The sequence below is a fragment of the Hyperolius riggenbachi genome, chromosome 3 (genome assembly GCF_040937935.1).
Source record: "Hyperolius riggenbachi isolate aHypRig1 chromosome 3, aHypRig1.pri, whole genome shotgun sequence".
In the NCBI taxonomy this organism is placed as follows: domain Eukaryota; kingdom Metazoa; phylum Chordata; class Amphibia; order Anura; family Hyperoliidae; genus Hyperolius; species Hyperolius riggenbachi.
The window spans coordinates 85,703,549-85,728,465 of NC_090648.1; the positions used below are offsets into that span (position 1 = coordinate 85,703,549).

At 44.1% G+C, this 24,917-nt stretch overlaps 1 protein-coding gene and 1 long non-coding RNA gene across 9 annotated transcripts in view; one reads left to right on the forward strand and one right to left on the reverse strand.

The window, feature by feature from the left end:
* LOC137562806 (uncharacterized) overlaps positions 1-23,886 on the forward strand; it is a 51,877-nt gene extending 27,991 nt beyond the window's left edge. For 4 of the 5 annotated variants that reach the window (XR_011030194.1, XR_011030191.1, XR_011030192.1 and 1 more), the window contains 2 exons: positions 7,533-7,688; positions 23,595-23,886. This is a non-coding gene — a long non-coding RNA (uncharacterized lncRNA). The remainder of the gene's footprint in view (positions 1-7,532; positions 7,689-23,594) is intronic. The other variant, XR_011030193.1, reaches the window with a different exon arrangement.
* The window catches only part of LOC137562799 (serine/threonine-protein kinase N1-like), a 157,549-nt gene that overhangs the window by 19,062 nt on the left and 113,570 nt on the right, over positions 1-24,917 (reverse strand). For all 4 annotated transcript variants that reach the window (XM_068274498.1, XM_068274499.1, XM_068274497.1 and 1 more), the window contains 8 exons: positions 24,399-24,474; positions 22,870-22,984; positions 21,433-21,487; positions 15,547-15,602; positions 9,329-9,404; positions 7,576-7,667; positions 3,217-3,393; positions 1,583-1,645 (listed from right to left, as the gene is read on the reverse strand). In XM_068274498.1, the coding sequence (XP_068130599.1) occupies positions 1,583-1,645; positions 3,217-3,393; positions 7,576-7,667; positions 9,329-9,404; positions 15,547-15,602; positions 21,433-21,487; positions 22,870-22,984; positions 24,399-24,474 (710 nt within the window). The remainder of the gene's footprint in view (positions 1-1,582; positions 1,646-3,216; positions 3,394-7,575; positions 7,668-9,328; positions 9,405-15,546; positions 15,603-21,432; positions 21,488-22,869; positions 22,985-24,398; positions 24,475-24,917) is intronic.

The following is a 24,917-nucleotide window of genomic DNA, read 5'->3' on the forward strand; positions in this document are numbered from 1 at the left end:
GGGAATTTAAAAAAAAAAGTATGTGGGGTCCCCCCTCCTAAAACTTTTTAACCCCTTGTCCCCCATGCAGGCTGGGATAGCCAGAATGTGGAGCTCCGACCGATTGGGACTTCACACCCTGACTATACCAGCTGCAAAAAAGGTCCCCTAATGCCGATTTTCGTTCCGGGGTATCTGTTGGGGGGGGGCCCCCCAGGTTTATTTTGCCCTGGGGCCCAATTGTTGCTTAAACCGGCCCAACTTGGGGGCGCCTTTTACTCTAATAGAAATCAGTGTGTGACGGCTGGAGTGGGAGGGATGGAGGGGCGCACTATGGTGTCTCAGCCTTGGGTGCTGGAGGACCTTGTCCCGCCTCTGGTACTGAGTTCAGGTCCACTTTAAGATGGAATGGGGCCTTGGGCAAGGCAATAGCTTTGGCTCATTGTGATCGTTCTTCTGGCGATCTGAGGTGGTAGTAGGGATAGAAAAAGTGGCAGTTGGGCCCCTGACCTCCACTAGGCCATTGGCACCTGTCTAGATTGCCTTGTGGATGATCCTGCTCATCATGGACCTTTACTCAATTAACTTTTTCTCCTGGTGGGAACCTTAAAAAGTATTTTATTGGTAAGGTTTGGAAATATTTCCTTGGAGAAAGTTAATAGTCTCCTTTAAAACTCACTTTTTCCAACAAGCATACGCTTTATCTTAGGCCACTCCCCTTCAACCGCTGGCCAAGCTGTATTCCGTACTAAATATAGAATAAAAATGCACACTGCCTCTAGGTATACATATTATGTACTACCCCACCTCTTGTTTCCCCCCTATTCCTTTAGATTGTAAGCTCTCAAGGGCAGAGCTCTCACCCTTTTGTGTCTTGGAATTTGCTATACATTTTGATCATCATGTTACATTTGTTACTGTAATTACTATGTCTATTATGTATCAGTGTCTATATTTCATGTAAATCACTGTCTGTATTATTTTGTACCCCATGTTTGTTTTTCACTGTGTACAGCGCCACGGAGTATGTTGATGCTTTATAAATCAATAACGAAAATAGTATATAGGCCATGGTATCTTAGTACCTAAAAAAATCACTAAATATTGTACACAACAAACAAACAAGAAAAATACACATGAAGGAGAAAAATACAATGAATGAAACAGTGTAGATACAGTAATATGAATATACGCAATGCTCCTATACCGCCAGTTGCCAGTCTGAAACCAGCCTCAAGCGTGCTGGATCAATTGGTTCAATCAGTTTGGCAGGAAATCGAACGATCAGGTGGCCATGTTGTAGGGAGTATCAATGCCACAAATCGAGTAATGTATAAACACCCTACCACGTTCCAGTATGTGCAAATCACAACCAAGGTACCAGAAAGTCTGAAGTGTGATGTCTATCCTGCCTCTTCATATTTCCTTACAGCAGCCCATTACAACCAATCACACGTCAGCTCACTGCAGAGGAGCACAGTCACTTCCATGGAAACTGAAATCTGATTAGCACTCATTAGTGCTTTTACACTAATAATGACCTATAACAACACTTCCTTAGGCTACACCATGCACAGAATAGGCAGAATAGGCATCATTTCACCTGTAGACAATGTCTTTGCTGTGCAGGAACTGAAGCCCCAGAAGGACACAAGCAGCATAGAACCTGAAAAAGGAAAGATCCAAAAAATAGATTAGTAATTCAAGTACTTCCATGTATACAATGTTGATCTGTACAACGCAAAACACAGTATAAGCATAAAGTGCAAATTAAAGTGGAACTACAGTTTCCTCTGCTCCATCAGATTAGCCACATTATTCTAAAGCAGGCCATACACTCGTTAGATTAGCAGCAGATAGATCATCAGATAGATTTCTGATCTATCTGCTGTGTTTAGGATTTTTTTTTTACTAGGAACAGATTTCCAATAGATTTCAGTATGAAATCTATTTAAAATTGATCTGATGGCATTTTTTTGCCATCAGATTTCCATAAGGGCCAATGCAAAATGATAAGCAATCTCAACAGATCGACCTAGATTTTCCAGCATGTCAGATCGATTGAAATCGATCGAAATCGGCTGCAAATCAATCGATTGGTCAATCGATTTGCGATCGATCGATTTTGCCGCACCGCTAATCGGCTCAGTGTACAGGCACCTTTATTTCTAAGCACAGCCAATTGCTTAAAACGTGGGTCTGAAAGGGTTAATAGGTTTACTTTCATTTTCAGCCTTATCAGTCACTGAGCCACAGCACTGAACTCTCTAGGAAACTGATTGTTCTTTTATCTCTGAATGCAGGAGATGATAGTTGAGAGAACCTCTGAGTTCAAGGATTAGAATAAAAGTGCGTACACACGCACTACAGCAGCCAACGATGGGTCCGTCTGACCCGTCATTGGCTGCTGTAGTGCGTGTTTACGCACCTTTAGCTGTGCTGTCTAAAAATAGCAGTGCTTACAGATAAAACTGGATATTACATTAAGATGCAAGATGGGGATAATTAAGATTTTGCACAGTGGCGTACTTTGGGTCAATGGCAAGTTAGATAACTATATAGTTACTAAGGAACTGGGAGTCAGGTTTTCAACTGTATGTTATGCTTGACTGTGGTTCTCATCCAAACCAAATTATAGTGGTTTTTAGTTCACTCATTATTTATAAATGCTAAGAACTTTGAGGACTTACAGAATATTATTTAGTATTTATATAGCACCAACATGTTCCGCAGCACTGTACAGAGAGAGTAAATAGCCTTGTCACTTAACTGTCCCTCAGCAGGGCTCACAATCTAATCCCTGCCATAGTCATATGTCTATGTATGTATCGTGTTCTGTATATATCGTAGTCTAGGGCCAATTTTTAGGGGGAAGCCAATTAACTTATCTGTATGTTTTTGGGGTGTGAGAGGAAACCTGCACAGAGACGGGAAGAACATACACACTCAATGCAGATAGTGCCCTGGCTGGGATTCGAACTGGGGACCCAACCATCAGCTGGTCATGCATGTTCATTTAGCCTGTGCACATATGTTTATAGGCAGGGCCCCTCATGATTTCCCTTATCTTGTGGGAACAGATGTATCTAGACATATCTCTCAGATCTGGCTGGTGGATCTCTTTCTCCCATGACTGGTCAGCCCCGGGCGTCTTTCAGGCTCTGCAGATATCAGACTCTCAGGCTGTGCTGAAAACATTTCCATTAGTATAAAGTACAGATGTTCATAGGTACTTACATAGCACGTGATTGGCTGAAGACCTCTGTATGGATATGGGTCATCAGGTCTCCCCCAGCCATGTAATCCATGACGAAGCAGACATGTTCTGCAGTCTGAAAACAGCCAAGGAGGCTGAGGAGGAACGGGTGAGAAGCGCCGCTCACCGCCACGAACACGCGCTTTTCACACAGGAGGCTGCGGCAAATCAGAAGGCGAAACAAGGGTTATTATGATGAAGAGAAAATGATCCTTCCAGCCCTGTAACCAGCCGGATGTGATTGCAATAAACATTTCCCAAATTTGCCAGAATACCGACTTTATCTGATTTTGGAATTGATTTGGAAAGTTGGCGCCATAGACTTTAATGCAAAATACTTGGAAATGTTTAAGTCAGTATTAAGCAACTCACACTTTTGGTATTTCAGTTCGGCAATGCTGGTTTCCAATCCAAAAACTGCAATGCTCATGGCTAGTGGCCAATAACTCCCCCAACACCAATCATTATCATGTAAGACTATAAGGGCCCGTTTCCACTTGTGCCGCATGCGTCAGTGAGATGCGCGGCAGCACTTCCGGGTGTGCAGGATCGCAGGCGAATCCCAGAAGCTGTGACATGCACGGCTATGGGATTTGCAGCCTCCCGCGTGAAAACTGTGGGCAGTTTCGGCCGAATCGCTAGCGCAAGCGATTCGGCCAGCGGCACCATAGTTTCCTATGGCAGAGTTTCCCCGTGCGATTTGTGTGCGGGGAAACTGCGGATTCGCAGCGGAAACTGCTCCAGTGGAAACCGGCCCTAAAGGAGCGGCTCCAGCTTACTGCGCAGGTGCGGCAAAACTGGCGCAGGCACAGCACGGCTGTGCTGGTGCATGAAGAGGAGCGCAGCCCCGATCTTACTACCAACAAGCTAATGTCAACAATCTCCAGGGGGTTAGCGCATGGCAACGGAGGACCGGAGGGCGCCATGGGAAGCCTCTATAGCGGCCGTCAGAAACTTTTTGGGCTGAGAAAGCCATAAACGCCACATATTTTAAAACGTATTTCTGTGAGAGCCATACAATATGTTTCAAACTGGGACAGTAGGGCTCACGTCCCTGTTGCCATGGTGATACTGTGTATACAGTTGATTCACTGGGCAGTGGAAGTGTCAGACACGTCTTCAACTTCTCTTGAGTTTCAGCAACAGCAGCAATTTCGCCGAGCGCCAGACAGGAGAAATACCAACTAACAGCTTGTACAATTAGCTAGCTGACTTGGGGGTTGATTCACTTTGTAGGACAAGATCCCCACACTTTGGCCCCATAGGCTGCCTGTCGAGTGATAGGCAGCCTATTGGGCTAATCAAATAGCAGGGATTTCATTCTACAAAGTCACTGGACATGATAGGATCTAGAGTGGGACAATTGGAGCAGCTGTTCGTTTTGGGGGGAGTGCGAGTAAGTTAATGGTGCATGCTACAGCAGTAGGGTGCCTAATTTGAAAATGTTACTTGTGCTGCCACACTGAGCTGCATTGCTTGAGCAGTGTAGCTTAGTGAATCAACCCCTACTTATTTGTCTGTGAGCCAGATGTAGCCATCAAAAGAGCCATAGAGCTCCCGAGCCATAGGTTCCCTACTCCCGCTCTATAGGAACCAGTGTGTAACGATTGTGGAACTTTCTCCGTGATCAGCGCACAACGCGTGTGCTGATACGGCGGAAATCCTCCACAAGCGTATATTTGCAGGCACCCAGCAAAAGGTGCTACGCACCCGTAGAGGGAAAATTCCTGTCGGCAGATGGCGCTGGGGAGTGCAGAGGAACCAATCCTCTGTACCTCCACAAATTCCAGACAGGAATTTGTACGAAGCGCAGAATGCAATCGCAAGAGAGGCGATTGCGAATGAGAACGAGCAAAGGGACAGGTTGTATGTGTGTGCGCCAACCTAGTCGCCACCCCGCAACAGTGCACACACAACAGCAGATATGAAACAGGAACGCGATCGCGAGAGGTGCGATCGCCAGACGTGACACAAGGCAGATCAGAATAGAATACGAGGGTAGCAAAGGCACAGCAAATAATACAATGAGGAGATTTGGAAAATAACAAACGCTAGCTAACCGCAAACACCGCACTCATTCGCAACAGTGCACGCGGTTATGCGCGGTCTCCACGTGATAAGCACAATAGAGACAAGCACGCCTACCTAACCATTAACAGACAAACATGAAACAGAGGACGCGAGCGCTTGCTTAACGGTTACCTCACCGAGCCTCCAGCAAGCGTAGCAGACAAGACAGACACACGAAAACAGGGACAAGCGAGAGATAGGATCCACAGCACTAGCGAAAAGTGGCCAGCGCGATCCCAGAAGACAGAACAGAAGGATCCCCAGCGCTAGCAAAAAGTGGCTAGCGCGATCCCAGAAGACAGAACAGAAGGATCCCCAGCGCTAGCGAAAAGTGGCTAGCGCGATCCCAGAAGACAGAACAGAAGGATCCCCAGCGCTAGCGAAAAGTAGCTAGCACGATCCCAGGAGACAGAACAGATGAGATAGCTGGTAGCAACCGCTGCACCAGCTATGCTCCAAGAACAGAGATCAGAACGACTTCCTATCGACCACCGCTGGGACAGGACAGTCGCAACAGACAAATAAAACAGATAAACAATCCTAACTGCACTTAAGGAATCTGCCTAGCACAGTTTCCAGGAATTACTCTAAGCTGATCTTCAAACAAAGAGCATGGCTGACACTCCCGGCAGGAGTGTTACACAGGACAAAATCCTTATGAACAGCAAAGCATTGTGGGAAAGACATAGTACTTATAGTACACGCCTCCAATGAATGTGGCCAGGCAATTTGCATGACAACGTATGCAAATTCCTCTGCAAGCACAAGCTGCAAAACTGACAGAAGCTCTTCTTTCCAGAGTCCTGCAGCATGCAAACCCAAACAATGGTCAAAAGGCTGGCTGCCTGCACAGGCAGCTGAGCAAATCATCACACAGTGGCTTCTATCTTCTTAGGTAAGTATTTACTTTTTGTGCTTTTTGACACCTTAGATACACTTTAAATAAAGATCCAGGCAAAGTATAAAGGTTGCCGATCAGTCACAACTAAAACTTCCAGGCACAGGAACAGTTTGTACCCTCAGGCAGTAGCCATGCTTGAAGGGAACCAAGCACCACAGTTTTTTCAAGGTTTCTAAAAGCCACAGGAGCTGCCATGTTCCTCCTCCCCTCCTAGATGACAATAATTTATGCAGGAAAAGATGTGATGATAGCATCCGTGGCTTCTGTAAACTCTTTGAAGCACAGTGTCCAATCTACCCCCCCCCCCCCCCCCCAACCGTACTATTGAGATGCCCTGGTTGCTAAAAATGGTGATCTGCTAGGACTTGAAAGCAATACAGCATAAAACTTCCTGTCCTTGACTTGTAACTTATATACTGTCTGTCTTTGTATTGTTTTGTTTGTGCCTGTTAAGCAACTGCCTGGTCCAATTCCTTGTAAGTGCAAACTTATTTGGCCAAATTAATTGATTCTGAATAAAGAAGAACACACAGCTAAAGAGACAGAACTGCCTTTCAGCATCTAGAATATTGACATATCATGCACTGAAAACACACCTTGGACCAGAAAAAAAGACAAAGTGAGCTCATACATGGATAGGAGTGTGGTCATGAAGAGTAAGAGGGTCCCGAGCAGAAACTGAGGATGAGGTTCTGGGAAGCAGGGCAAGGCCGAGGAAGAGGCAAGAGAGGCTCCAGCCTCAGGGCACAGTGTAGGAGGGAGACGCACAACTCAGCTATCATTCCCCTGTTGTGTTTGAAGCAGAGAGAAATAAGAAAATGGGATACATAGCAGTGACTGCAAGACAGACAACTAGAGATTAAGGTGTTGGAGGGGTTGGGGGCCCTGGGGCGCCTCTTAGTCTAGCAATCAGTGTGCGACGGCTGGGGTGGGAGGGATGGAGGGGCGCACTTTGGTGTCTCAGCCTTGGCTGCTGGAGGACCTTGTCCTGGCTCTGCTGGGAAGACTCTGGACTATCCATAGGCTTCCCTCTGCTGAGGTTTGTATCTTAGTGAATTATTTCTCTCCTCATAGGTTTGCTTTAACTGTTCCAGGTAAGCGACTGAGATAGTAAAATGGGTGGATTATCCTTGCTTCTGTCCACTGTGCTGACATCTATCAATACTTAAAAAAAATAACCCTGAACACATACTGTGGCCTGAGTGAAACCTGTCTGTTGCTGCAATATAATTCCACTTTTGTTTAATATCTGCATTATTTACTTGAATAGTTAGAGCTTGACTTGGCATTGAATGGCAGTAACACCTTATCACATTGTTTACAAAGGCATAATAGTGACAGAGGAAGGAGTCTTTCTGCAAATACTGACCTCTCCACTTCATCCCTGGCAATAATGTCTCCTTTCTTCAGAGCTTTGATAGCGAATAACTCCGCCGTTGGCTTATACTCAGAGAGGAGGACCTGACAGAGCCAGAAACACAGGTGAGAACAAATCACAAGCATTAGGAACATGACACCACAACAGACAGAAAAATACTCCAAAAGATGAACTGACATTGTAAATGACTTACTATAGAAAATACTGTAGAATGTTATTTTAAATTGAGGTGATGTAGGTATGATAACAGTGATAATGATGAAGAACTAGTTAAAGAGGCTCTGTAACAACATTTTCAGCCTTATTTCTTCTATCCTATAAGGTCCTATACCTGTTCTAATGTGGTCTGGATTACTGCAGCCTTTTCTAGTTGCACTGTCTCTGTAATTTATCTAATCTTGTTTTCTTTGTCAAGCTTTGTCGACCCAGAGAGGAATGCACTGCCTCTGCTGTGATAGGGACAAGCTATGCACGCCCCCTTCACTCCCCCCTCTGCTCTCCTGTGTGCTGTGTGTATGAGTCAAAGGCAAGGCCTCTGCTCACAGCCAGCCTGTCTGAGGCTCATGGAGCTGTGACCTTGTGAACAGCTGTGAGTGCAGAAAGATCAGATCAAAGCCCAGACAAGCAGCTAGGGCAACACTGGGAGTAACATTTCAGCAGTCAAGTCAGGCTTGAGAGGAGCCACTGCAAACAGGCACCTGCCCTGATGATGTATTTCTTGTTTGGCGGCCATCATTTACAAAAACAATGAATAAAACAGTGATTTTATCACCAAGAAAGCAGCGGGGAGTGGCGAAAAAGTCACAGAGGGGGCTAGAAGAAGACAACAAACAGGCTGGTACGCTTATTTATGTAAGATTTTCACAGTACAGATTCTCTTTAAGCTATACTACTATACTATACTATTTTTTTTGACCAATTAAACATACATTTAGAAAAATATGTAGAAGCTTTCCAGAGGCGCCAATAGAATAAAAGTCAATAAAACGAGCTTAAAACCGATGGGGCAGTGGTGGGCCTATCCCATCCATGCAGACAAAGCAAACAAAGGAAGGAGCGCCTCTGTCACAGAGGCGCTCAGTGTGGTTTTGATGCCGTTAAGCTGTATGCTCCTTTTTGATTGGCCTGATGGAGAGGGATTGAGCCCGTGAGACGCGTTGCCTATTTTTGCTGTGGAGTATAAATAAAATTGTTGTTTGACTGTTGATGCCACAGTCCTTCCTTTGTTTGCTTTGTCTGCATGGATGGGATAGGCCCACCACTGCCCCATCGGTTTTAAGCTCGTTTAATTGACTTTTATTCTATTGGCGCCTCTGGAAAGCTTCTACATATTGCTAAGTCCACCCTTGGTGGAGGGTTGTACCCATCTTCTTCCCATCTACAGAGAGCGACTTTTAATCCTGAGTGGGGTCAGGTTAATCTCCCCACCTGCCTTCACAGTGGTTGCCTAATAGTAACCCTGGTTTGTGAGTATTAAATTGTTATATTACTCATTATTAATTATCATCTATACAATATCACACTATTGGGCTCTTGGTGTCCCCCCTCCCATTATACATTTAGAAAAAACTGTTTGAAACAGAATGTATTAAAAAAGAAGGTGCATTGTTGCACCCTTTACACCAGAGGGCGCCTGAGGCCCTTGCCTGGATGGCCTGAGCCCAGACACGGCCCTGTTAAAGCCAAGTGGATGTACAACAGTAGCAGCTTAGTCCTGTGGGCAGGTTTACATTCCTCCATTCACCTTTCCGAAGTGTCCTCTTCCCAGCACAGCCATCAGCCTGAAGTCTTCTAGAGACAGGTGAGAGACGCTCTGTGTCCTGTAAATCACAAGACAAATATGTGTGAGTGTGTGATGAGAGCAAGCAGCTATACACAGGGATGGCCAGCAGCTCCCAGTGCTGGATGTAACTTATCTAACATTCAGGATATCTACACTGACCGATGCCTCGGGAATGCCAAACCTATCCTAAAGACTTCTGGCCACACGAGTTGTACGCTGTTCTGCCTGCTACTATCTAGTTAGCAGATGGTCAATGAGATGATAATAATTCCAGCTTACATGTAAATTTACTGAATGCTGTATGCAGTTTGGAATCAAACCAAATTAGAATCAGAAGGAAATGCATTTTATTGGCCAAATTCCAAACTGCATGTTATTTGCATTAAATCAGCATGCAAGCTGAAATTCAAAGCATCCCCTTGAGCATCTCTATAAAGCTGAATAGTCAGCTGCCGATGGATCGGGGAACCTCACAGTGATGCCTCCCGACGAATGAGGTTCCCCGATCCATCTTCCTGCCTGTGGGAACACGCGGCATCACGCCAAAGCACACAACGGGCGCAAACGAGAGCTCAAACGATCGCAGAATTTTGTGCGGGATTCATGGTGGATCTTAAAGATCCCATCCGCCGTGACGGTTGTTATCGCCACCCATCACAAAGCGTTGTTTACCTAACACGTAACGCAACCCCCGTACCCACATCACAAGATTGCGGAAACAATCGCTCATTGTTTAAAAAAATCACCAGTCGTCAGAAGAAACGCAAGGTGGGTACGGTCCTTTAGTTATCCGTGTTAAAGGACCAATAAACTGCAGAACAGTTTCGGCTTAAAAGGGGACCCAAACGGGAGCTCGGGTCCATAAGGAAATGCCGTACTTACCTTAGAAAATAAAACACTCCACCACTCCCCACAGGACCGGATTTACATCACAGGAGCCTATAGGCACAGATGTCCCGGTAACTTAGACTTCCCCCTCCACAAACCTACAAACTCCCACCAAACTGCACCACAAGTGTGCTGGCTGGCCCAGCTGTCACTTCTCCCTTACTTCCCTTGCCTGTCATAGGCAGCTACAGGTGTACCTTAGCATTAGGTACCCTCAGTATTAAGTAGCTAGAGGTGCCCCTGACTCCCTGACTGATGGGAGATCTTGTCAGTGGAATGCCGAAAGCAGGGTGAGTTACCTCTCATCTAAGCTATCATCATAGGGAAGGAGGGAGGGAGGTGCTCGGGGAGGGGAGTGAGCCACCTTTCCATCATCAGGTGCCTGTAGGCATGTGCCTTCAGTGCCTTATGGTAAATCCAGCCGACTCTCCACCCTCAGTGTTATGTCAAGCCCCACCCATCTGCCCCTGGGTGGCCATTGACTAATATTTACTATCGCATTTTAGGTGGAGAGCAGCAGAGACTGGCATTGACCCCATGTTAAGCTCTGTATGACGGCTCTGGTAGTTGTCTTTGTGTTTGTCCAGAGTTTATTGGAGGATACCACCCCACTATACTAACGAGGATGAAGAAACTTATGCAGCAGATTGTGAGGGCACACGCCCCGCTACACATGTACATACTCAAGTTAGAATGTTTTTCCCTGCTTCAGGTGTGCTTTAAGTCCTCTGCAGGTTGCTTAATTTGGTTATATTTCTTAAATAAAGCAGCAAAAGTGGAAACTTACAAAACATATAATTCTAATAAACTGCTTCCTGGAAGTTATAGTTACGGCAGAGCGAGACAACAATGTCGGCCATACTTTTCTTGTCTTCTGCAATTTGTCAGTTGGGCAATAAGAGAACTCCAGCAATATCATGAATAATAGAGCAGAGGAAGGCTTTCTGGTTGGCACTGTTCCTAGCTGGTTATCTAAACTGCTGCAATAAATCAGTGCAGAATAAGAAGAGTGTCATCATTTCCTTCTGATGTGCAAAGTGAGCTGATAAAGTGTTATGAGTGAGGCCAAGTTCAGGCGTTTATGGGCGATTGTTTGCACCAAGGGAACCATGATTTTGTTTCCCGATAAGATGGAGATGGGAAGGATCGGGTAACACTTCTTGGAAGCCTCCTCTGCAGAAGCACAATGCTTGCCGGTCCCCAGGGGAGCTCTACTCTGTGAGACTCTCGGCTGTGCTGTATTATACTCAGCTATGCAGAGATCTGCCACATTAAAACAACAGAGGTGCAACTGGGATTTCTTTAACGAGAGCCAATCTTATCCTTGTGATCATAGGCCAAGAGTGAAGCCTGGTACACACGTTCAACTAGAATTGACCAATCAATGACCAATTTTACCACTTTGTAGTATGAGAGTTTACATACACAATCTGCTCATAGGATTAAAAATCTGTTGACCCTCTAACTACATGGTGGTAGTAAATTGGCCAATCACAATTGAAGGTGTGTACCAGGCTTAAAGGACAACTGAAGCGAGAAGAATATGGAGGCTGCCATATTTATTTCCTCTTAAACAACACCAGTTGCCTGGCAGCCCTGCTGATCTATGTGGCTGCAGTAGTGTTTGACTCACACCAGAAACAAGCATGCAGCTAATCTTGTCAGTTCTGACAACGATGTCAGAAACACCTGATCTGCATATCCTGGTACAGGTTCTATGGCTAGACATATTATATAAGAGGCTTAGGGTCAGCAGGGCAGCCAGGCATCTAGTATTGTTTGAAAGAAAATAAATATGTCATCCTCCATATACCTCTCGTTACTGTTGTCCTTATATGTTATAACTGACATATTACTGCTCCAACCAGCCAAGAGTCTGCTATTACTGCAGGCATACACACAGGTGAAACCGTAACCAAGGATTGAACTTCATCCCAGTCAGTAGCTGATACCCCCTTTCCCATGAGAAATATTTTCCTTTTCACAAACGGATCATCAGGGGGCTCTGTATGGCTGATATTGTGGTGAAACCCCTCCCACAGTGTGATGTCAGGACCATGGTTCTGACATCACATTGTGGGAGCCTTGATGCATTGTGGGAAATATCAGCTGTTTACAGCTATTTCCAACTGCCAAAAAAGCAAACAACTTCTCCTTCCACTTACATCACCTGCCAGCAGTAAAAATGTCACCATGTGATAATTGTCAGAAAGTATATCAGGGAGAGGAAAGATTTTTCGATGGGCAAACACTGATGTGCTTCATTTTTTCCAATAATTATGTATAAATTATTTATTTTTTATTACATTATTTTCACTGGAGTTCCTCTTTAAGCCTGGTATGCACATCGAGTTTTGATTGGCCAGTTTTACCACTTCCATGTAGTATGAGACCTTACCTTTGCAATCTGTTCATAATATTCAAAATCTGTTGGCCCTCATGCTACATGGCTTGGTAAAATTGGCCAGTCATTGGCCAATCAAAATTGGATGTGTGTATCAACCTAAAGCCTGGTATACTCTTCTAATTTAATAAGATTGGCCAAGCACAACCAAGCTATGCGTGTAGCGCGCAATGTACCGTGCGTGAAGGTTTGCGCGCATTCAGATCTACGTGCGCGCGCTAACGAAGGTTGTCATGCGCACTTTGCCGCGTTAGCATGTGCACATGAATCTGTACGCGTGCACTCCTTCACGCGCGGTACATTGTGCGCTAAATGCATAGCACGGTTGTGAATCAAGCCCATTGAATGTTATGAGCAAATTGTGTAGCTAAACCCTCATACCACATAGAGGTGGTAATATTGGTCAGTGATTATCCAATCAAAATTGAAAGTGTGTATCAGGCTGAAGTCTGGTACACAGTTGAAATTTTGATTGGTCAATTTTACAACCTCCATTTATTCTTGCAGTACAAAGCTATGCAGTCTGGCTACCATGTCTACTTTGAACACCTCATGAACTCCTTTTCAAGCAGTAAATTGTCCAAAATCAGTTGGGAGCTTATCAGTCAAATATCACTCAGGTACCAGACCAAGAAACAGGGATACTCAGAATTGTATCATGCATGGATGCCTAAAAGGGGTCCTGAAGTTTTATTTGTATGGAGGCCACTTTTTTTTAATTCTGCTAGTAAGGCTGGGTCCACACTAGGCACAGTTGCAGGATGGAGCCTGCGGTCCGTGATCCTGGCGGTCTGTGATCCTGGCGGTCTGTGATCCTGGCAAACCTAAACGCAAACGGATCCATGCTGCCTTTTGCAGCAGACGTTTGCGTTTTTTTGTGTACCAAAAAAACGGATGGAGGGGAAAGCAGCCAGGACGGGGTGGCAGCGGGCAACAGGGAGGGGGGTTGTTCCCCCCCTCTCTCACCTGTGTCCCCCGTCCCTGCTCCCCCTCCAGCTACTTGTGCAGAAATTGTTAAAATATAATGTCTGCAGCGAGCGGGGAACCTTCTCTCCACTTCCACCGCTCGCCGCTAGACTTTCTGCAATGTCGCCCTCTATACTTCGGAGGGCGGCATTGCAGGAAGTTATGCAGCGAGAGGAGGAAGTAGAGAGAAAATAATCTTCCCTTCCAGCATGGTGGCCCCCTCTCTCCCCACAGGCTGTGACATCGAAACGGATTGCCTGTGTAGAGGGAAATCTGTTTTCCCATTGCCTGCCACTACCCCTCCGTGTATCAGGATCCAGATGCTTTGTGGGAAAACGCAGCAGATCCGAACCTTCCATTCAGGTTTTGAAAATAGGTTCCCGCAAATGCAGACGGATCCGTTTTTTGTTTGGGTGAAGACTGCTGCTAGTTTAAACATTTTTTGCTATCCGTGATCAGGTTTTAGGCCCATTGCACACCGAGCGGTTTTTGGGGCGATCCGCCGGCCGCATCCGCCTCTAAAAACGCTTGTCTAATGTATTGCAATGGGATGGTGCACACCGGTGGTTTGCGGTTTTTGCCAAGCCGCAAACGCGCCTCCTGCTGCGCGTTTGCGGTTTTCGGAAGCGTTTTGTCCTCAATGTAAAGTATAGGAAAAACGCAAACCGCTCTGAAAAACGCTACTTCAGAGCGGTTTGCCAGGCATTTTTGTTACAGTTGCTTTTCAGTAACAGCTTTTACTGTAACAATATGTGTAATCTGCTACACAAAAACGCATCCAAAACCGCTAGGTATGTTTAGAAAACCTCTCTAAACATGCCTAGAATCGCTCTGAAATCAGCTCCCAAAACCGCTAGCGTATTGCGGATCTGCTAGCGGTTTTGGTGTGCACTGGGCCTAAAAAACGGAACCACGGATACGTTTCCGGACCTGGTGTGAACGAGTTCTAAGTGTATGATAAGAAAGGTTTAACGCATGCAGTACACTAAACTGTAAATATGGTGGTTCCTTGATGTAATCTATACATAGATTTTTGTTAAAGGGACTCCGAGCAGTGCAGAAACTATGGAAAGATGCATATCATTTTAAAGCTCTCTTTCTCCTCTTTCCAATGATATATAAACCGCCACCCTACGCCTTTTAGTTTTCGCTTTTTTCACGATTGAAATTGCCGCGACCGCGATTTCAATCGCGAAAATAGAGAAAACTAAATGGCGTAGGGCAACGATTTAGGTGTCGTCACAAAGAGGAGAAAGAGAGCTTTAAAATGATATCCATCAAGCCATAGTTATATTGTATTACACAGGGCGACTTTTTGTCAAAGTCAGCAGCTGCATTCAGCAAAATGGAGCTGCTGACACTGGGGAAAGTGTCGTCCTGTGTAATACAATATAACTATGGCTTGATGGATATCATTTTAAAGCTCTCTTTCTCCTCTTTCTGACGACACCTAAATCGTTGCCCTACACATTTTAGTTTTCTCTATTTTCGCAATCGAAATCGCGGCCGCGGCAATTTCAATCGCGAAAATAGCGAAAGTTAAAAGACGTAGGGTGGCGGTTTATATATCATTGGAAAGAGGAGAAAGAGCGCTTTAAAATGATATGCATCTTTCCATAGTTTCTGCACTGCTCGGAGTCCCTTTAAGCTTAAAGCAAAAAGCCTGGTACACACATCCAATGTTGACTGGGCAATCACTGGCCAATTTTGCCACCTCCATCTAGTGTGATGTCCAACAGATTTTGAATACTATGAACAGATTGTGTAGGTAAGCACTCTTACTGCATTGCAAGTGATAAAATTGGCCCACAAATTTGGATGTGTGTACGCGCCCTAACGCTTTAACATGTGGCAGTGGTGGTGGGGATAATATATGTGTATACCTCACAGTAAAATGAAGCATAGGTAGGTAAGTACTGACCGTCTATGGCTATCTCGTCTTGTGGTCGGATTCTCTTTTATCACTGGGCCATCCACCTGCAAAATAAACAACATTACAGCAATGTGGAGACATTACACAGCGCAACAAACAGAGTTAAACTGCAAAAGTGTGTCATAGCCAGTCTGCAGCAGAGACTTGCAGCTGTCCACAATACAAGGCAATGCAGCTATAAGTTACTGAACATGTGACATACTGTATGTATCGGGAGTAGAGATGGCCCATTTCTGCTTTGCTGGGAATCTTGCATGTATATTAACTCATTACCAGCTTCAAAGGAATTATCCCATTTGAGATAAAGATACTGCTTTTGACCCTAGTCAGCAGAACTCCTTGTGCTGTAAATTCTTGGAATGCTTTGAGCTCTCTCTCTCTCTCTCTGCTAGCAAAAAATATAGAAACTGAAAGCAGAAGTCCTCTGTTATTGTCTCACACTGCCTCCTAGTGACAAGTAATCATAAACACACATTTCAGCAGTACTAATTAGTATCAAGCAAATGTAACAAATAAGAAATAAAAAAGGGGTACAATAAATTGGCTTGGAGACCTTGCAAGCCTTTAAATTAATTGCCTTCTAAAGGGTTAAGAGAATTGTTATGAGAAAGTTCCTGGGAGGTGATTAAGTTCACTGAAGAATAAGAAATCACATTTGGTAAAAGTATTGTAAGCTTATCTCTAGTGTTGTTCAAACATTGTCCAGTTTGGTTTGAAAGCAATTATGCCAAACAAGGCAGTATATTCAGGTGTAGGCAGACTCTCCTGAAATCAATAGGCAAATAAATTGGACAAGGGTATGGGGGAATCTGTAGCAACTGGTATGATTGCAAGTCCCCTTGTCCAGCTGGTACATCAGTCAGAATGGTATTAGTGCTATCTGTGCTTTTTTATTTGGAAGGAGTGGGCATTAATAATAGGTAAACAAGGCTATTGCTTGGCCCACTCATTGCTAGCTAAGCCATAGCCAACCAGAGGATTTGTTTACCTCAAATGATCACACCCAGGGTTATGTTTCCATGTTGCTAGCCCTCCAGCCATCTTTGATTATGACAGTAAGGTCTCGGTGTATAATTTAGCAGAGAGTTTAATTCAACTACCATTCAGCTTAAAGGACCACTATGACGAAAAAAAAATAAGCAGTTAAAATCTGACATAACCGACAGGTTTTGGACTAGTCCATCTCTTCATGGGGGATTCTCAGGGTTTTCTTTGTTTACAAAAGCATTTATTGAATGGCAGTTCAACTGCCAAAATAGTTAGATACCAGCCAGCCTCCACACTCACTTGCACACTGTTTTGGCAGTTAGACTTATCACCTGCTGTTCAGGAAATGCTTTGAAAAAAAGAGAATTCCCCCATGATGAGATGGACTGGTCCAAAACCTGTCAGTTCTGTCATATTTTAACTGCTTACTTTTTTCCCCATAGTGGTCCTTTAAAGGGGAACTATCGCAAAAAATTGTAAAATGTACTTTACTTCCTATGTTCCTATGTTGCTGTCACTAGTAACAGTCAATAGTAGACAAATTTGATTGATTATGGACTGGTCCATCACCTCTTGGGAGACTCTCAGTATTATCTTCATTTTCTACAAAAGCAATCCTCTCTATATACTAACACGGGATGGTCTTCCTACTCACATAGGTCTCACTTAGTCTTTTGTTAGCCGGGTTACAGTTGCAGAAGAGATATCACAGGAATATGCTGTATCCTCTAGTGAGATTATAGTGACGTCACTAATGTCAGCAACATGACTAGAGATGTCGGCGAATGGTTCGGGAACCGTTCGCCGGCGAACACCTCACCCTGTACTACTTCCGGGTCGCTATGACCCGGAGTAGTACGGCTGCGCTGGGCCGGCGGTGCGCGTCCTTGATCGCACGCCTGTTGCCGGGCACTGTCTGCGCATGTACGTGACGTCAGGAGTGATGTCACGCTCATGCGCAGAGAGTGCCTGGCAACAGGCGCGCGATCAAAGACGTGCACTGCCGGCCCAGCGCAGCCGTACTACTCCTATTCATAGCGACCCAGAAGTAGTAGCGGCCCATAGGGGTTCGCCGGCAAACGGTTCTCCTACATCCCTAAACATGACATGCCCCTAAAGGTGGGCACACACAATACAATAAAATGATCCAATTTTACAGCAATTCAATAAATATGGTTGGATCTTCCGAAAAAATCAAAAACTTTTTTTTTTTCATTCGACTAAAAAAATTTATCGGGTTTCCCTTTTTTTTCGATTTTTATCAATCCGGAATGCTGGAAATTTTTCTTCAATGTTTCTAAAGATTGTATGGTGTGTGTTAGATTGTCACTTTAATAAAATACACACTCTAGCAATTTTCTTAGAGTTTTCAATCATTTTTTATCATAATTGGGGGAAAATTGAGCATAGGTGTATGGTACATTGGTCATATTTTTGAAATGTTACAATCAGTCAGAAAAATTGATTGCAATTCTTGAATTGAACTGATTGTATGGTGTGTGTGGCCACCTTAAACCTGACAATCTGATAAATCTGTGTTTACAAGGATGGACAGATATTTTATTTGTATTAGTTACATCACAGTGCAGTGCTATAAAAAAATATAAATGTTTTAAACAATCCCCCCCAAAACCCTGCAATTTATTGTCACCATTGGATATCGTCACACTATTTTTATCATTGTTATCTTCCACGGCGACATATTCCAAAGTGTTGTCACCCGAGACACCGCCTGCTCAGAAGACAAGTGTGCCTGTGTGTGGAAACTGAAGCACTCTGGGGATTCTCCATGTAAATGGGAAAACAAATAAAGTCTAAAGAAACAGTAGAGATGATTCACTAAAGGCCACATAAATGCAGTACAATGAATCTGGGATGCTTTTAACGTTTTTGTGCCCCGAATTTACAGCCTGTAATGTTTATGTATGGAGTTACATGCTCCTGATATAGATGAGACTTGGGTGACCTATTATGCTCAGATAAAAGTAAAGCTAGACGTGTACGATTCTATAGCAGTCCAATTTGGCATGTAATAAATTACCGCACTATCAAAAATGGATCAGGGAGAGGAAATGTCCCCTGAAATGCCACTTACACATGAAGCTATAGCACTTGAAAGATTTATCTCCTGAAGAAGTGGGATTAAAGCCTCAAAACACATCAAGGTTATCTCCAGAAGAAAAGGGGTTAAACCAGGGGTGTCAAACTCAATCATGAAAGGGGCCAAAATCTACAACATAGTCTAAGTTGGGGGCCAAATTGTTTATTAAAATTTAGCATTTATTGAACATTCTCAAACTGACGTAACTTTAGTGTCCATGGGTGGCCTGCTCCTCCCCCTTCTGCAGAGTAGCACAGTGGAGCAGTTCAATATTTACCTGCTCCAGTGCTACTTCAAGTCTCCTATGATCTTTCTGACAGCCACATGCTCTATGCAGCACACCTCAGGCTTCTGTGACATGTCTTGTGATCAGGAAAAGGAAGTATGGAAGCATGTCCTGACAGGCCTGGCCTACAACTGATAGTGTGCATTGAAGAAATGTGTGGTTAGGTCACTGGCTGTACTGTGAGGCTGAAATGCCTATAGTCAACTACATCGTGGGACTAGCTATATTTCACCGCATGGACCCTCCAACTCTTCCTTTCTGCTCTGACCCCCATATTTGGGCCCAGTGATTGGTGGAAGATAACATCATCTCATGCTGGGGGTTGAGTGAAGATATGTGGACACAACCAGGAAATAAGAAAAGTCAGTGTCTCTGGATGTGTATGGGATGCAAAAAAAGGAGAGTCAAGGCACAAAATAGGTTACCATGTAATCAAATAGGCGTGACCACACATGATACACATGATCGTTTTAGCGCCAGGGTTAGCTACTCATAGGAACGTTCCTCACTCAAACTAATCATTTCAAAGCGGACGGGGAGGTGCGGTGGGTGACAGGAGCTGTCATATCCTCGGCATTGGAGCCTACTGGGTTCCTGGGTAAGCAGACTAACATTATATTTCCACTCATAATACTCATGCACTGTGGGCTGCACAGCTGCTCTCAGCTCCTGTTCAGTAAGCCAGCATCTATTCAGTAAGGAGTACTTGTTCTACACTCCCTAAACCTGCTACTGCCTGATGAGCGTGCCTTCATAGCTGCAGCTCAAGCTAACAGCAGGTGGCCTGTTACTGCCATTGCAAAGACTTGCAGCTACCTGTTTGGCCTCTGGATGGCTTCATGGGAACTCTCATTGAGACTGCTCACCACCAGCTGCATCCTGTATGTATTAATCACATTCAAGAACTGCCTCTTCCTCCTGCTGATTGCTAGAACTTTGCGGTCTTTTGCAGATCTGAGTCTTTGGACATTCCTGTTACCTTGAATCCTGATTACTTGTCTTCCTGGTATTGACCTCTGCTTTGTATGACTACCCCTTGCCTGCTGATTTGTGTCCTGTGCTTCAGTGTATGTATTCACCTGTTGTATATATTTGTATATATCTCCTGCATATTGCTTGTAAATAGATAGATAGTCAGTCAGGGTGTTGGATGACTGCACACAGCTTGTTCTGGTTTGTGGGAGATTCATGGTATATATTGTGGTTTAGAGTGATTGCATGAGGTTTGCATTTAATTTGCATTTATTTGTATGATTGTACGATTTGGTCATAATGAAACCTTATTTGCACCTTATTTCCTGGTCTTAGTGTCTGTATTACTGCAAACTGTGGTCAAACCCTGTTCCTCCGTTCAGGTTTGGGACAGTATATTTTGGATTGCATTTATATTTATTGATGATGACATGTCCCCCACTGTTCAGCGATTGTAATTGCTTTTATGGTCTTTGAGGGATATATCTCTAATAAAAACATTTTTGATTATAAAAACAGGGAACACCAAGAGCCCCAATAGTGTAATTTGTACTGGGCAAGGTGGCAATAAGTTTGTATTGCTAAATACTCACAAGTCAGGGTCACCAGCAGGCGACCACTGTAAAGGCAGGTGGGGAGATTGTCCTGACCCCACTCAGGATTAAGAAGTCGCTCTCTGTAGACAGGAAGAAAGGGCAGCAACCCTCCACCAAGGGTGGACTCAAAATTGTATACAATGAACAGAGGCGCCAAAAGTATAAGATTAGATTAAATGAGCTTAAAAACCAACTTAAATGGCAAAATTGAAGGAGGAAGTGGTGGTCTTACCTCCCTCAAGCAGACACGACAACGACTTAGATTCAGACAGTCAAACACATTAGGAACTCCAAAAAGAAATGCAACGCGTTTTGCAGGTTCAACCCCGCTTCATCAGGCAATATAGGGAGGAGTATCAAACAATCTGCACAAGGATTCAAGTTAAGCGCCTCTGTGTGCACAAGGATTCAAGTTAAGCGCCTCTGACAGAGGTGCTTAACTTGAATCCTTGTGCAGATTGTTTGATACTCCTTCCTATATTGCCTGAGAATCCTTGTGCAGATTGTTTGATACTCCTCCCTATATTGCCTGATGAAGCGGGGTTGAACCTGCGAAACGCGTTGCATTTCTCTTTGGAGTTCCTAATAAATGTGTTTGACTGCCTGAATCGCAGTCGTTGTCGTGTCTGCTTAAGGGAGGTAAGACCACCACTTCCTCCTTCAATTTTGCCATTTAAGTTGGTTTTTAAGCTCATTTAATCTAATCTTATACTTTTGGCGCCTCTGTTCATTGTATACATTTTTGATTATACCTGACTGAGCTGAATGTCTTTGCTATTTCTAGCAGCATGGTGTCTTATTATGAGTTTCTGGGTATGTATGGATCTTTCACAGCTCACATGGTGCCAGGTTGAGGGAAATTAGCAAAATGAAGTCACAATTCATTGAAACATACTGGGTAATATAAAATAAAAGTAACCCAAAGCTCTTACCTTATCCTTGGAATCCTGGTTGTGTTCCAGTGCAAGAGACTCCAAGTGCAGTTCTCTAACAACCAATCAAAATGCACAATAAGTAACAGGAAACATTATTAGATAGCATTCAGGTAAACGGACACTGAAGCACAGGTAACTATGGCATCAGGCACAAATGTATCTGAAGGAAGAACCGCTTTTGGTCAGCGAAGAAGAGCCTAATTCCAAACATAAATCATTATCTAAATACACCATCTGATAGCTTAGTAAGCCAGTTTATTGCAAATTAAGGTAGGTTTCTGTTGCTGAAATCTTGTTGAATAAATATATAAATATATGGCAAGGTGGCTTGAAACAGTTCAGGCACAATTTGAATTAATACACAATACAAATGTGTCTCCCAACTCGTTATCACCATATACAGTAGTTATCCTATCTGCTTTCAACCTAATATTGCCAGCTGAGTGAAAATCATTATTCCAACTCAGGTTAAAGCACAACTTATTCTGGAAGCAGCCATTATGCAGAGTTATGTTGTATCCAGTTCACTGAGTGCATGCCTGCTGGTGTCAGTCACCTCCACACATCTCCTCAGTCTTCCCACAGGTGTCAGGAGACATACACACATGACTTGCAGCTGATGGCTACACTGTTGAGGAGGAGTAGACCCAATGCAGGAGCAGTTCACTTACACTGCTCCACTGCACCACTTTGCATAGGGAATGGGAGTGGGGAGTAGGGGGGTGGGTCCATTGGTGACAGCAGGTTTTTTTATTCTGATGGTGAGGTCATTTAATAGTGGTCAAACTTGTAGTGATATGTGTGTGTTGGTGGGTATGGAGCTGCATCTATTTTATGACCCCAGGATCGCCATTGACGTTGGGGAAATAGGAAAGGGGGTTTTGCTGGTTTGACCCATTTGTCGTTAGAAAGACAAAAAAGAAACAGCCGTTTAGCATGTGTGTTCCTCTTCCTCGATGATCTGTGGACCAAAGTGTAAAGGGCAGTAAACAGGATCTTGCTTGTTGCGAGTGCCAGGTCTCCAGCCACAAGAGAGGCGCACTCGCTAAATGGCTGATTCCTAACCAAACAGCCCACCAAAACCAGGTGAGACCTGTCCACGGGCATTTGGCCACCCCTAGTACACACAGTGAGTGCTGTTTTTTTTTTTGTCTTTCTATCTTCAGTGGGATTATACAGCTGCCTCTGTTTGGAATTAGTCACCTGATCACACAACACCAGAGGGAGTTTCCATAGTTTGTAGTTACACCTCTGGCCTGAATGCAGATGAGACAAGGGATCTTCTCTGTACTGGCATGAAGCAGCCAATCGTAGAAGGGATAGACTAGACACTAATCATGGGGATGTGACAGGTAAATATGGAAGCCTGAAGTGTACCAGCACAGACATAGTATCTCCAGAGACAGATTATTAAAGAAAAGTCATAAGACTCACTCTACACGGTCCGCAGGACTGTACGCTCCAGTGCTGGCAGGAATTGCTCTGCGCAGGAGGCGGAGCCACGTGGAGGGGTCAATGTTCATCTGTCGAGCACGAAGGAAAGCCTTCCCTGTGAACAAATGTTGACAGTGAAACATTATATTGTGATCTATTTTAATTAATAATGACATTACAAATTAAAACAACCTTTATTTTTGTTACTTTTACATAAAGTCAAATATGCAATTCTGTATGAATGATTCACATGCGGACTTACCATTGAACCCAGTAATGCTATTGATCAATAAACTGCGAGATGCTGTTTGAAAATTAGTCTGTAGAACACATTTTATTTCTACACTTTGTCTAGAGGTTGGAAAGATGACTGGGGCAGTCAATGATAAAGCAAAGTAAAGAATTTAAAAGGGAGGGAGGAATGTAGCTAAAGTTTTGCAAAACTGCCATTAATACCTGTTTTTACAATATCTCCAAATTCTAAAATATTTAACAGCCATCAGCAATTATTTAAACGATACATGAAGCAAATAAAAAAAAAAATCAGATAGCCGCCGTGAGCGGCGCGTCCACATGCTTGTGCATGTGCAGGAACCGCCAACCTGCTACTGAGGGGACCCCAGGACACTGGCATAGACTGAGACAAATAGGCTTTTAGGGGCTGGTGGAAGCCCCAGGAAAATAAATCTGACTTTTTTTTTTATTTGCCTTATGTATTCTTTAAGGTGCATCAGCCTGCTGCAAGCGGAGTGTATAAATTGAGGAGAAGCTAACAGCAGGATGCTAGTTACACACAAGAGCTGGAAGCGGATGGATGTGCTCCAGATAATTTGCAAGCAGAGGAAGTCAATAGACTACAAGAAAGGAGCCAGACTGCAATCAACACAGGAAAGAGCTTGTATTCAACAACAAAGGAGCCAGACTGCAGTCAAAGCGACTGATGAAAAGAGATCCTAGAGAAGAACCCCAAAGACTTCTAGCAAGTTACGAATTAGATAATAAAATGTTTAAATTCCCTGTGTGTTTGACTAACTTTTACACCATTAGAAGACCATGAAGTTGGCCTTCACCACTGTGAGTACTGCCGGCGATTTGTGCTGGTTGGTTGACTGCTGGTTGGTTGAGTTCCGAATAACCAGGACTCTACTGTTACTATCTGCCCCCCATGTGATATGTTGGAAGGTTTTGGCCTACAGGCAGGGCCAGGCTGAGGCATAGGCTGAAGAGGCTCCAGCCTCAGGGCGCAGTGTAGGAGGAGGCGCACAATTCATTCAGCTGTCATTCCTAATTGTGTATGAAGCAGAAAGAAATAAGAAAAGGGGATACATAGCAGTGACTGCAAGCCAGATAACTAGATATTAAGGTGTTGGGGAGGTTGTGGGCCCTGTGGCGCCTCTTAGTCTAATAGCAATCAGTGTGTGATGGCTGAGGTGGGAGCGATGAAGGGGTGCACTTTAGTGTCTCAGCCTTGGGTGCTGGAGGACCTTGTCCTGGCTCTGCCTACAGGAGATCCAGCACTGAGCACATACCGTGTTCTTTGGAGAAAATTTTCTTCTGTCTTTGCAGTTTGGAAAACCTTTCAATGACAGGATTGGAAAATGCCACCTGCAAATTCAAAAATAAGCACATAACATACATTACATTAGAGCATTGTGATTTTTTCTTTATTCATATATTTCTTTGGTAACTGTAAAGTACTGTCTCGTCCGGGCGGCCTGCTTCCTCCTATTGTATGTGTGATTCTGTAGGGAAATAGTATAGACAAAGTTTTGACTGCCCTTGTCCTATCAGTACAGGGCAGCCCCTGCCGACACACTGCATGAGTCACTCTCTCGCCAAGTCACATGCTCTTCCATACAGCAGCTGCAGGAAGTTATACTCTATAGGGTGGTTTGAAAAAATATATATATACAGTAAACCTTTTAGTTCAGCTCTATACATTGTTAAGATTTTCCTTTTGTTCCAGTTTATTAACCATATGTTTATGTAATCCAGTCTAACACAGCAACACCCTCTTATCAAAAGCTTCTTTATACTGTGTTCAAAGA